The 12,437-nt window shown below is 59.8% G+C and overlaps 1 protein-coding gene and 2 non-coding genes across 10 annotated transcripts; all 3 read right to left on the reverse strand.

Annotated features, from left to right (window-relative positions):
- Positions 1 to 3,384: 3,384 nt before the first annotated feature.
- TBRG4 (transforming growth factor beta regulator 4) lies at positions 3,385 to 11,821 on the reverse strand. Of its 8 annotated transcripts, none has more exons than XM_040455014.1 (13): positions 11,716 to 11,821; positions 11,037 to 11,115; positions 9,983 to 10,453; positions 7,601 to 7,918; positions 6,939 to 7,110; positions 6,504 to 6,661; positions 5,907 to 6,017; positions 5,084 to 5,228; positions 4,543 to 4,788; positions 4,318 to 4,429; positions 4,097 to 4,211; positions 3,515 to 3,647; positions 3,385 to 3,480 (listed from the first exon to the last, which is right to left on the reverse strand). In XM_040455014.1, exons 3-12 carry the CDS (start codon positions 10,394 to 10,396, stop codon positions 3,546 to 3,548), a joined length of 1,893 nt encoding a protein of 630 aa, XP_040310948.1. In that variant the 5' UTR covers positions 10,397 to 10,453; positions 11,037 to 11,115; positions 11,716 to 11,821; the 3' UTR covers positions 3,385 to 3,480; positions 3,515 to 3,545. The 8 variants fall into 8 exon arrangements, 7 of the variants coding, with proteins under 7 accessions (XP_040310948.1, XP_040310947.1, XP_040310950.1 ...); XM_040455013.1 differs by having other exon boundaries at positions 11,037 to 11,190; positions 11,716 to 11,793; XM_040455016.1 differs by having other exon boundaries at positions 11,685 to 11,753.
- LOC121017036 (small nucleolar RNA SNORA5) lies at positions 6,760 to 6,893 on the reverse strand. The gene has a single exon (XR_005784597.1). It is a non-coding gene; the product is annotated as a small nucleolar RNA SNORA5 (small nucleolar RNA).
- LOC121017037 (small nucleolar RNA SNORA5) lies at positions 7,271 to 7,406 on the reverse strand. The gene has a single exon (XR_005784598.1). It is a non-coding gene; the product is annotated as a small nucleolar RNA SNORA5 (small nucleolar RNA).
- Positions 11,822 to 12,437: the final 616 nt, after the last annotated feature.

Here is a 12,437-nt window from a genome sequence, read left to right on the forward strand (position 1 = left end):
CACCTGTTTCCCTTACCCAATCCTCACCCTGCCCCTCAGTTAAGAGTCTGTTTTCCAGTTTGTCTTTTTTCCTTTGTTCATTTATTTCTTCAGTGAATGAGCGACATCATATGGTAGGTCTTTCTCTGACTTCTCTCACTTAGTGTAATACTCTCTAGGTCCATTCATGTCTCTGCAAATGGCAAGACTTCATTCTATCTGATGGCTAATATTCCAGTGCGTGTGTGCGTGTGTGTGTCTGTCTGTACGTGTCTTCCTTTATCCATTCATCAGTTGATGGCCTGGCTGTTTCGAGTTTGGAGTTGTAGATAATGTTGCTGTGAACACTGGGGTGCACAGATCCCTTTGAGTTCACGTTTTTATATCATATGAGTAAATAACCTAGTAGCGAAATTGCTAGATTGTAGGGTAGTTTTTAACTTTTTGAGGACCCTCCATACTGTTGTCCAGAGTGGCTGCACCAGTCTGTATCCCTACCGGTGGTGCGGGAGGGCCCCCTTCCTCCACGTCCTTGACAACTCATTTCCTGTGTTGATTTTAGCCACTGACAGGTGTGAGGTGATCTCATCCTGGTTTCAGTTTGTATCTCCCTGAGGAGTGATGTGGAGCATCTTTTCATGTGTCTGTTAGGCACCTGGAGCTCTTCTTTGGAAAAACGTTCATGTGTTGTGCCCGTTTTCCACATCTTTTCTTCGTTTATTTTGTTAGGGGTGCCTGGGTGGCTCAGCTGGTTGAGCATTTGATGTTGACTCAGGTCGTGATCTCACCATTTGAGGTTGAGCCCGATCAGCACGGAGCCTGCTTTGGATGCTCTGTCCACTCCCCCTCCCCCTGCCCCTCCTCCACTGTGCTCTCTCCCTCAAAAATAAACAAACCTTAAAAAATAAAGTTTGGGGTGCCTGGGTGGCTCAGTCAGTTAAGCGTCTGACTTCGGCTCAGGTCATGATCTTGGCAGTTTGTGGGTTTGGGCCCCACATCAGGCTCCGTGCTGACAGTTCAGAGCCTGCTTGGGACTCTGTGTCTCCCTCTCTGCCCCTTCCTGCTCACCTCTGTCTCTCAAAAATAAACATTAAAAAATTAAGTTTATTTATTTTGAGAGAGAAAAGTGCACAGTGGGGGAGGGACAGAGAATTCCAAGCAGGCTCCTTGCTGTTAGTGCAGAGCCCGATGTGGGGCTTGAACACCTGAACCATGAGATCATGACCTGAGCCAAAATGAACTGGACGCTTAACTACCTCGCCACCCAGATGCCCTGTTCTGCCCATTTTTAAGTGGATTATTTCACTTTTGGTGTTAACCTGAATAAGTTCTTTGTATTCTTTGGGTACTAATCTCTCCTCCCGTTCAGGAGGCTGACTTTTAGTTTTGTTGGTGGTTTCCTTCACTGTGCAGAAGCTATTCTGATGTAATCCAGGACTCACGCTTTCTAGTTTCAAAATGTCCTGCAAAGCAACAATCAAGAGACAGCTACCGAGTGCCCAGAGTTAACCCCAGACACCTGTGGCCAGCAGAGTTTCAACAAAGATGCCAAGAACAGAAGACAGAATGATCTTCTCGGTGACGGCACTGGGGCAGCTTAAGAGTCATATGGAGTGGAGCTGACTGCACACCAAATACAAACATTCACTCGAAGTGGAGAAATCTGTAAGGGCAAAATTAAGTAATCAAATTCTCGGAAGTAAACAGGTGTATTTCCATGACCTTGATTCACCAAAGGACTCTGGGACAGGATGCCAAGAGCACAGGCAAATCAAGAAGATATGGTGGATGTTGCCAGAACAGAAGCTTGCTGCCTGAGGGCCACCACTGAGAAAGTGAAGATGGAACCCATGAAACGGGAGAAAACAGTCACAAACCATTTCCTGATGGGAACTGAGTTCTGAGTGTACAGAGAACTCTGACAACTCTGTAAGGTGACCGAATCAAGTCCTGGACACAGAACCGGGCCGGGAATTTCTCCAGAGCCCACGCAGATGAGCAACGATGCAAGTGCACTGGCCGTCAGGGAAATGCAAGGCCCAGAGGCAGCAGCTGGTGCCCACTGGCCGCTGGAGTGGGCGCTCCCTGGCACCGGCCAAGGGAAGACGTACCACCTTCTAGAATGCACAGGACGGCATAGTGACTCTGGAAGGGCTGGGCAGCTCAAACTCCCACATAAATGCACATGGCGGGCATCTATCCCAGAGAGCGAGGCTCCCTCCACCCTGAGTGTGGGGTGACCGGTCACCTGCAGGAACACGGAAGCAGGGTATGGACCCCCTGATGAGTCTCCCAAGAGAGCCCAGGCAGATCCAGCCTGAGGGCTGTGCAGACTCCTCTACAGAAAGCTCTGGAAACAAGAGTGGAGATGAAGGTCAGGCTGGTGGCCACCAGCAGGGGGAGGTGTGGGTGTGAAGGGTGGTAGGAGGGGCCCCTGCATGGAGGCAGTAGCCCTACACGTGGATTCCTTTTCTCGGTGTCCTGGTGACACATACCAGTTGTAGATGTCATCACCAAGAATAACAGAGGACACAGGGACCACTGTGATGTCTCGACTGCAAAGGGACCTGAGCGTCTCCAGTGAAAGCCTGTGGTCCTGAGTGGACAGGACCAGCTCCACACCCCAACCCTCATCTATGCCCGTTCTTCACTGCATGATGTCATCCCTGCTCCCACATCTTGCCTACGCTCAGGGACACCGGCTTCAGAGTCCTCTCAGCTGCTCCTCCCTCTGGCCTGTGCAAATAACAAGTGCCAGAGGCCCCCCTCCACCCGTACCCCAATGCCTGTGGGAGCTGCACGGTTTTGGGAGACTGGACTAGCTCTTCCAGAGGGACCACTTTGGAGATGGCCCTTCTCCCTGCCCCGCTCTGAGCTGCTGGGGGCAAATGGCAGCATGTGGCGGTCATCCTGCTTTTGCAGCAGAGGCTTGGGGAAGGGACAGACTACTGGGCGGGGCAGGGATGAGGCTCGGGCCACTCAGGGACAGGGCACATCCCCCTGGTCTGGAGGTGATGGTAGCTGCATCCTGTCAGCTGACTGCACCTGTCCCTTGTTCCAGAGCCAGTGACACTGGTCAGCTTGGGTCCTTGGGGGTCCTCCACTCATCTGAGACCACAGCACAGGTAGGCAGGGACGCCCAGGACACCTGTGGTCAGTGCCCACACCAAGATCAGAACCCCAAGCCATGTCCTCAAAACCCTACAGGCCTGACCCAGGAAGTCCTCGCAGCCCAAACGCTGGAATCCCAGGACCCTGGGTGTGGACCGCACGGTGTGAACAGCAGGCGGCTCCGTGTGAACATGTGGGACAAGGGGACCTGGGGAGGCAGAGAAGCCGGGACAGACAGGCCGCCATGAGAGCAGGGTGGGTGGTGGCAATGGTGACAAAGTCCGGGACACCTCCTGGTGTGGACACTGGAATTCACTGTTTATTGCCCACAAGAGAGCAGGAGCTGCCGGCCAGCTCCCCCACAGTGCAGTCCAGGCTGTGAGCCGGGTCGCCCAGGGCGCAGTCCAGGTCACTTGGCCAGGGCCCCCAGGGTGCAGTCCAGACTGTGGGCTGGGTCACTTGGCCAGCTCCTCCGCCACTGCTTTTCGCATCTTGTCCTTGAGGTAGGCGCCTTTCTGCCACTCAGACTTGAGCTCCAGCCACTCGTAGTAGGGGACCTGCAGGGGGCAGGGGCACCTGTGCTCTGCCCGCTGCTCCACACCTGGCCTCCCCACCCTCCAAGCCCACGAAGCTGCCGAGTGTGGCTGTGGAAGAAGCTGCCGGGGCCTGAACCCCCGGGGCCAGGGATCTGAGAATCTGTGGCACCTGATGACAACTTTTTCATTTTTGAAGTGAAAAACAAAAACCCATTGAGATACCAAAACTACCACAAGAAGTAAATGTGACAAAACCCTCACATGGTGTCTGGCACTCCTGGGTTCCCCGGCCCATATAGGACTGTCTGCTCTGGAAGGGGTCAGCGGCCCCGGGCCAGGCACTCGTGGGGCGCAGACCTGCTCTAAGAGCCCTGAGCAGACACTTCAGGGCCGCGGCCACAGTGAATCTACGAGGTTCCAGGCCTCCCTTCGTCCCGCACAAAGGGGCCCACTGGACTGGCGGTACTCACGTCTACCACCAGGAAGCCGGCGGCCCGCACGTGACGCCGGGCCAGGGCGAAGCGCCCCAGCAGGTCTCTGCTCCAGCTGCTGAAGTTGGGGAACTCCCAGCGCAGGAACGCCAGCCTGGTGGGGGAGGGGCAGAGTGCTAGGCATTCTCCCAGGGGAGGGGGAAGGAGGAAGGGGGCACCAGAGAAGAGCCAGAGTCCAGGGCCGGCCACAGGCCACCTACCTCTTGGCCCCAGGGGGCAGCGGCTGGGTCCCCGAGGGAGGAGTGAGATGTGGGGCTACAAAGTCTCTCAGGGGCAGGAACTGGCCGTCCGCGTCCAGCAGCACCTCGGCGTCTAGGGAGGGGCACGGGTGGACATGGAAGGGACCGTCCCTGGGGCACAGAGACCTTGTCCTGGACAGAACAAGCCCCGTGCCCACCACCAGGGTAGTGCAGAGAGGGCCTCACCCAGAACCCAGCCGTACTGCGTGGCCACTGTGAAGCTGCCCCTGCTGGGGCTCCCCAGCAGCCCCCGCAGGGTGTCCCGCAGTTCCTTCTGCAGGGGTGTGGCCTTCCCATCACAGGCCAAGAGCCAGGGCGCCCAGTCTGAGGCCGGCAGAAGGGGGCCCGTGTACTCAGGGTGCTCCAGCTGGGCGGTGGCGCTGATGTGCAGCAGCTTCTGGAAGGTGCTCTGGTCCTTTGGGGACTCGCTGCCTGAGGCAGAACGAGAAGGGAGGGTGAGCCGAGGCCGACGCTGGGCCAGAGAAAGAAGGGGGCCAGGCAGGGGACAGTGACACCCTCGATCCCAACGGACTCTGAACTTGGCATCATCAGGGGCAGAGACAAGATCATAAGGGCCACGCACATGGAGAGGCAGAGGGATGGAGGAACAGATGCCAGCCAGGTGAGCTCTGGGCACCATCTTGCTGCTCTGGAGCCCCCTCCCTGCCAGGCCTGAGGCCCCCAGACCCCTGGGGTCAGGGAGGGGAGGGGAAGCCCCAGCACTCACCCAGGAACCGGGCATGCAGTTCAGGGCAGAGCACCGCTCGCAGCGCCTCCCCCTGCACCTGCTGCAGCACGCACAGCGCCCACACCACATCCACCTGCAGGGCCGGGTGCAGGCTCCGCAGCTTGGGCCCCAGCTTCTCGTGAACCTAGACAGGGGCGGGGCTCTGCTCAGCAGCCGCATACCTCCTGGGCCGGAGGCAGTCGGAACGCTGGAATGGCTTGGCTGCGCTGAGGCTAGAACAACTACTGGGAGCAATCCTGGCTGACGTTCTTGGCCAGGCTTGGAGCCCCCCCTTCCCCCAGTAGAAAGTACCAGAAACCTTCTTCCTCACCCAGGACTAATGGACAGCACAACATGCAGCAGGACTTTCCTGCTGCCCCTCCCAGCAGCAAGGGCCTGTGGCACAAAATCACAGGCCCCTGGGGACAGGGATGGATTTCTGGCCCTGGGAGAGCTTGGGAGAGTACAAGGAGGGCAGTGTCCCCGTGGAGGCCCAGGTGCACACTCGAGATGTGTCATGCCTGAATGGGCCTGCTCGGGCCTGCTTTGCATGGTGGTGTGCCAAGGGTTCAGAGCACCAGCAGGACAGTAAGGGAAAACCAGCGGCCCCCTAGCCCTGACTGCGGCGAGTGAGCCAGCCAACACCTCCCAACCTGTGCACACGGCCGCACAGCAGGCATGTAGAGGACCTCACATCTTTTGTCCCCAGACCATCCCTGTGACACGGGGCTCCAGCTCCCCTCTCACCCCTGAAGCCCCTGGGTCAGGGCTCCCCTCTCTTGCCTCCACACCCAGGGTGGGTGAACAGGTGCACAGACCATACCAGGCCGAAGAACTTGTCCTCTCGCTCGGGACGGAAGTTCAGGTGTGCGAAGGCCAGAAGCACGTTGCACAGGTGCGGCACGGTGACGGTGTGGGCTCGGTCTACGACGTGCTGGGCCGGCCACACGGGGTGGAGGACAGAATGAGAGGGGCCCTCCCGCAGGGCCCACGAGCCCCCAGCCGCCCGGGGGCCACCTGGACAGGGTGGTGGGCCAGACCTCCCCCTGCTCATTGCCCCCACCCAGAGACCGGTGGTAGTGTCACAAACGCCCCGGGTGGTCTGCGCAGCCTCAAGCCGCTGCAGGTAAAGTTAAGTGTCTCTCCTCGCTGTTTCAGGGGATGAAGTTTAGAGTCCTGAGCAAATTCCGAGCCTCACGATCCACACTACGTCCTGCTATAGCCACCCGAAGACAGATGGAAACTCCTCCAGAACCCAGTGACATGACGGAGGACACCGTCCTCACCCGCCATTCTCCACTGCCCACAGAAGCCGCGCGCCTCTACGAGTGAGCCGGGTAGGAAGCCCCTGTTCATAACCGGGGAGTGTCCGGGGCGGCCATGCCTCCCCAGTGGAACAAGCAGGGTCTGCCCGGCTCACCTGGGCCAAGGCCTCGAACAGGGGAGGGCTGAGCCACTTGAGGAGGGCGAAGGACTTGGCGCCACGGGCCACCTCGCCGGACGTCAGGCTGGGCACGTGGGGCAGCAGGTCGGCAGCCAGGCGCTGGAGCACCTGGGTCTGGTGGAAGCCAAGTTTGCCTTCGGGACAGAGCAACCCCAGGGTTCACCTGGTGAGGGTGGGCAGGCTGCTCTGCCCTCCCTCTGCCCCCAGTGCCTGGCCTGGAGCTCCAGGGGCTTGGTGTCCGTGACCGAATTTATCCCTGAGGCCCAGCACAGAGGATCAGGGCCCATGAGCCACGGTGTTCCTGTGGCAGCCTCTTGGGCCGGCGCCTGCCACGGGTGGGCGGGCACCGAATTTGACACAGCTGCGGCCAGCCCGCCTCCCTTCCCACCGCTCCCCATGGGGAAGGCTCACCGTAGGCATAGGCCAGATCCAGGAGCATGCCTTTTGTCAGCGGGAATGGCTTCTGGACCAGGTGGTAAGAGACGGCACGCAACAAGGGCACTGAACGCCGGTTCTGAGCCGCCAGCGTCACCAGCACCTTCCGCAGCTCTTCGGGGCCGAAGCGCTCCACCAACTCCAGGCACTGTCAACCACAGCCCTCAGGGTCAGCTTGGCGGCCCAGGCCGGGGATCCCATGCAGCACCGCCCCTGTGGGACAGCGACTGGACCTGAGCTCAGTAATCCAGTACCCTGCCGTGCGGGCCTACTCGGTTCTCAGCCGGGGCACCCGTGGGCCCGAAGTGGCCTGTCTGCAGCCAAACTTATCCCCGGGTCCCAGGGCAGGGGACCCGGAGCCCATGAGCTGTGAGCTTCCTGTGGCAGCCATCTGGGCCAGCTCTCGCTACAACAGGAGCGGGGGCTGAATTTGACTTGACTGCCGGGGGCGTGTGGCACATCACCAGAAGCGTTAAGCGGAGCCCCCTTGTAAGCGTGGCTTAGGCTCTGCCCTACCCCTGAGGCCCTCCAGGGAGAGGAGGAGAGCCGGCAGCCCGCTAGCTAGGTCCACCGCCAGCTAGGTCCACTGTGTGGCCACGGGGCGCGCCTGCAGCTGCCTGGGGCTCCTGCCGCAGTACCTTGTCCTCCAGGCGGTTCATCAGCGGCTCAGAGAGGTGCCCCGTCTTCGCCATCAGGGCCACCGCAGTGCGGCCATCATCGATCTCCGTCCAGCGCCGCTCTAAGTGCAGCAGCAGCTCAGCCAGCAGCTCTGGGGACTCCCGCATGTGTGTGGCGCTCGACTCGGCCAGGAAGGCCAGCTGCCTGTACTTGAGCCTACGCAGGCGCCAGCGGACCTCCTGCTCCACCGAGCGCAGCTCCCTGCAGGCCGCGGGCAGCGCCAGCGCATACAGGCTGCGGAGCAGTTTCACAAGGGTCCCGTGCCACACAGCACTTATCTGGTGGGGGATGGGGGGGGAAGGGGACACACACGGGGCAGTCACAGCCGGGACCCCACCTGCCCTGGGCTGGTCTGCAGCCCACACCAAGTCTACCTCCCGCGCCACCTGGTCAGCCGTGCAGGGTCACCCGTGAGCAAGGACCCCTGTGCTAGTCAGAAGATTTCCCTTGAGGGGAGACCACAGACACCCGCTGTGGCTCCGTGTGCCCAAACCCAAGCAAAACCGTGGAGTCCAGAAGCCAGGGGGAAGCGTGTGGGACAGACTCCGAACTAAGAGTTTTGTCAACCCGCTCATTCTGTTGCTTGTAGCGACGGTAACAGTTTTTAGGTGTTACAGACCCACCAGCCCTTCTTCAGAAGCAGCGGCCACATCGCATCTGACAAACCCCGAACCCTGAACCTCTTTTCTCCCACAAAGCAGTCCTAAGGTTTCCGGGAACGTAGTTTCTTAGGAATGCAACCACCGAGGACAGCAAAGGTGACATCCCTACAGAGCATGCCCAGGCATCAGCACCCCGCCAAGGGCTTCCACCTTCCAGGGCTGCTGCTGACACCAGCCAGCACGCGGGGATGCCCCTGGCACGTGAAGCTACGTGAAAAAGCGCTTGATATGCGGGCAGAGAGAGGCCAGGTGTCACAGAGTCCTGCCTACCCCACACTCCCTGGCACCAGCGAGGAGTGGGGCGGGGGGGAGTGGCTGGCCAGCCACCTGCTGCCACCGGCACTGTGTCAGACACCGGCACGCCGTGAGGCTTAACGCCAGGCTCCACGACGTCCCCAAAGCCCCAGTGCACACGGCAGAGCTTCCCTCTTCCTGGGGGCCTGCCTGTTTCTGAACAAGGGGGCCCCCTGTTCTCAGTGTGTCACAGTCCGGTGCAGGACCCTGCGGTCCAGGTGCGGCTCCACCTGCAGCACGCAGCCTCTGCCCGTTAGGGGGTGGGGGGGGGTGCTGAGTGCAAACAGGGAAGGTGGCGTGGAGGGGCTGGGCAGCTGGAGACATGCATGCTCCATGACAGCAGGGACACTTTCAAATAAGAGAGCCTGGCCACCATCCGCATTACCCATACTCTGGTCCCCGCTTGCTTTCGGCTTACGACTCTGTTACAAGGTTCACTCTTATCTCCCAGAACTTGCTTCGGTTCCGTGTGTGTGTGTGAAACGTGCACTGACAATTACAGGCTTACAGCCTCGGAACAAGAAGGGACTCAGTGAACCGTCACCAGCTATGGCATCACCAGGAAGCAAACTGGTGCCCTGACCACAGCACACACCTCTAACTGAAGCAAGAGGTTCCAGGATGCCATGCTTCCCTTACCACACACGCATTCTGGCATTTTCTCCATTACCCTATCTCATTAAAACCAGCCGGCCACATCCACTACTCTCACAGCCTCTGGTTTGGAAAACACTGTTAGTGCAACTGCCACCCCGATCCGTGCCTCTCCTCCCCATCCTCTCGGACAACTGGACAGAGTCCCCTGCTCAGTGTCGGAAGCACGGCTTCTTCCCGGTAGCACGGACCAAGGCAGGGAGTGAGGGCCGACGCAGCCAGTGCCACGGGCCCCTGGCACTGGAGCGAACAGCCTGGCTGAAGGGAGTCCTTCCTCAGCCAGCCCAGAGAGGGCCTGAGGTCTGACCACCCCGCCCGGCTGCCTGGGATTCCCCGTCAGTCACCCCACATCCCCTGCAGCCATAGGAGTGCGCCCACAGTTGGCCAGACACTGCGGCAGGGTCATGCAAGTCAGCACCGCCTGGCAAGGGGACGAGCACCCAAGGAACCGGGTGGAACCAGTGCGGCTTCCTGTGCTGCTGCGCCCCGTGTGCTGCTGAAAGGACAGTGGAAGGATGGCAACGTTCACCTAACGGGACCGCTCTGTGATCAGTGGGGAACAGCAAGCAAAAGTAGCCTAGACTTTATACAACAAAAACTTCTCACAGGACGGAGAGAACTAAGCAAGGCAGCACAGTTCCCATCTATACCTGCAAAGTGACTGGCTGCTTTGGACTCTGGTGCCATTGTTTTCTGCATGGGGAACCCTGAGAGAACATTTTAGAAACCCACCTGGCTGTCAACGAGATGGAGAAGCTGCTGAAAGCGGGCATCCTGCACGAGCAAGGCTCTGTCTTCCGGCTTGTCAGACAGCAGGCGAGAAAGCTGGATAAGCATGAGGGCCGCATGGTTCTCTTGCAGGCAGCGACTGTCACTGAGCAGCTCCAGGAGCTCCTCTGGCCGGGTGGCCTTCTCAATGAGCCGCTCCACCTCCTGGTGCTCTGGACAGGGGGCAGACAGTTGTTCCTTCTCCACAAGCCCCGACAAGGGGCCTGGGAAGTGGGAACTGGGGCAGGTGGCTGAGAAAGTCAGAGTCCTATGCGCCACGCTGGCAAGCCTCAGTCGGCCTACCGGAGCCACCACAGGGGCCAGAAGGGTGGCCTCTCTCAGGAGGCACGCGCATCGCTTCACCAGGCGGGCTGCCATGATGGCCTGGGTGGCAGGGAGGGCAGCTTCCTAGTGAACAGGTCCAGGTCCAAAGCCCTGAAGAGGAAAAGGAGAGAAAGGGGTGATGCAGGTGCAGCTTCTAAGTCAGAGATCCGAGAACATGGCAGGTGACACAACGTTGTGGCCACTCTCCACACTAGCCGGAACCTCTGCTTTCTGCCTGCCCCATACCTGGGACACAGAGGCTTTTTGTTTCGCTGTTGGATGGAACCAAATGCCAACCCCAGGAGCATTACAGCTAGGGCTAGAGAGCACAATTGCCTACGGGGCGGTTCAACCATTCAGATCCCCAGGTTCAGCCCCGGGTTCCTAGGTGGGAGTCTCCGCAGGATTGGACAGTGTCCTTTCATTTACTTTAAAAGTAACCCAGGATCAAGAATGATGGACTTCCAGAAGCACAAGACGATATTTCACATCAGACTGCCCCTGGAAAGCCCTGGAAGTATGACCCACATCCCGCAGCCTCACAACGTGGCTCAGAATGACCTCCTGGGTTTACATCCCTCATCCCGACAGGCCCTGCACCTTCAATAGACCCAGCCAGGGCTACTGCCCCCCACCCCCAGCACAGCACCCACAAAATCACCCATCACCTCTCCACACCCAGGCAAGACGTTACCTTCTCCAGGGGTGTGTCACATATCCCGATACTGTTCAGTCCTGCCTGCCTCTGCGATCAAGTGATGGGGTCCGCGCGCCTGCCAAAGCAGAGAGCATAGCGTGTTCGACCTTCGGTTTCCCGGAACCCGGTAGTGGCCAGCGCATTATAGCCGCTGTAAAACGCTTAGTCTAATTACACAGTATAAGAGGCTCAGGAAGAACACCGGCCCCAAGGTAACAGCCCACACCCGCTGAGCCCGGTCAGAGGGAAGCCGGAAACAGTCCGACCGGTCGATCCCACGACCTGGGGAGCGAGCTGCGGTCCAGGAGCGCAACTGGGCTACACCGGCCCCGAAGCTCCGCCCGCAGATGCAGGCCCCGCACCCGCACCAAGGCGCAGGGGCCTGCGCGCTGAGACGCGAGGGTCAGCGCGCCGCTCGCGGGTCACCATGCGGGACCACGGTGGAGGTGCGCGTGCGCACACGGGCGGGAGCCGCTCCTTCCCCCACCTCGCGCCGCGCCCCGGCCCCCCCCCCCGCCTCCACCCCGCCAGCCCAGCCCCCTGACCCCCCGCGTCCCGGAGCGCCTGTCCGGTCTCCTCCAGCCGGCCACGCCCTCCGGCCCTCGGCATCCACGCCCCGCAGCCTCTTCCCCGCCGCCGGGAGACCTGAGCTGCCGCCGCGAGGGCCGCCGCTGACCTCCATGCGCGCCCGCACTGTCCTCGGACCACGCCGCGCGGCGCGCTCGTCACGTCACTCGGGGCGCCGCCGGAAGCGAGCCTCGCCTTGCTCCGCCCGGCCGGAAGTCACGCCGCTACCCTTTCCAGTTGGATGCCATCTTTGCTGAGGGCACGCAGCCGGGTGGAAGTCACGCTGGCTGTTCCTTTCCGGACGGGTGCCGTCTTTGCTGAGGGCGCGCAGTAGGCGACGGGGAGCGGAGAGGAGAGCGTTGGGCAATGGGGGGGGAGGGGAGGGGAACAAGGATCCCCGTTAGCGGCGTCCGGAGGCTCGGCGCCCTCCGGCCTGCACCCCAGCGTGTGGGGTGGCCTGGGGTGGACGGCGTCCAGGGCGGCCTGAGGTCCTGCAGGCAGTTTGCCCACATCTTGCCGGATTTTTTTTTTTTTTTTTAATATGGAATTTTATATGCAATCTTCTGATTTTTGAGAGTGTTGACGTTTAATTTTAAAAAAAATTAAAGTGCGGGTAAGCCAAGCACACGAGGCACCTGCAGTCCGTGTGCGGGCTTGATCTCCTTTCCTGCCACGCTTTTTCACTTTCTCTGAATTAGTAATTGCTTTGTTTTCTGTTGTTGGATTAAGATTCCACGTGTTTATTGATTTGGGAAACAAAGGCAAGTGAAAAATCAAATTTCCTTACTGCCTGTGGACAAGTCCTTGAAACAGGCAGAGTGACCTCTCTCT

This window comes from Herpailurus yagouaroundi, unplaced genomic scaffold (genome assembly GCF_014898765.1).
Source record: "Herpailurus yagouaroundi ecotype Mexico unplaced genomic scaffold, PumYag 214, whole genome shotgun sequence".
In the NCBI taxonomy this organism is placed as follows: Eukaryota; Metazoa; Chordata; class Mammalia; order Carnivora; family Felidae; genus Herpailurus; species Herpailurus yagouaroundi.

Bases quoted from the DNA above. Each gene is read 5' to 3' on its own strand.
- TBRG4 (XM_040455014.1), bottom strand. From the start codon at position 10,396: ATGGCAGCCCGCCTGGTGAAGCGATGCGCGTGCCTCCTGAGAGAGGCC. The intron at 4,430-4,542 runs GTGAGGCCCTCT...GCCCCTCCCTAG, and splicing joins GCAGTACGGCTGGGTTCTGG to ACGCCGAGGTGCTGCTGGAC. The intron at 3,648-4,096 runs GTGAGTACCGCC...TGCCCCCTGCAG, and splicing joins CCGGCTTCCTGGTGGTAGAC to GTCCCCTACTACGAGTGGCT.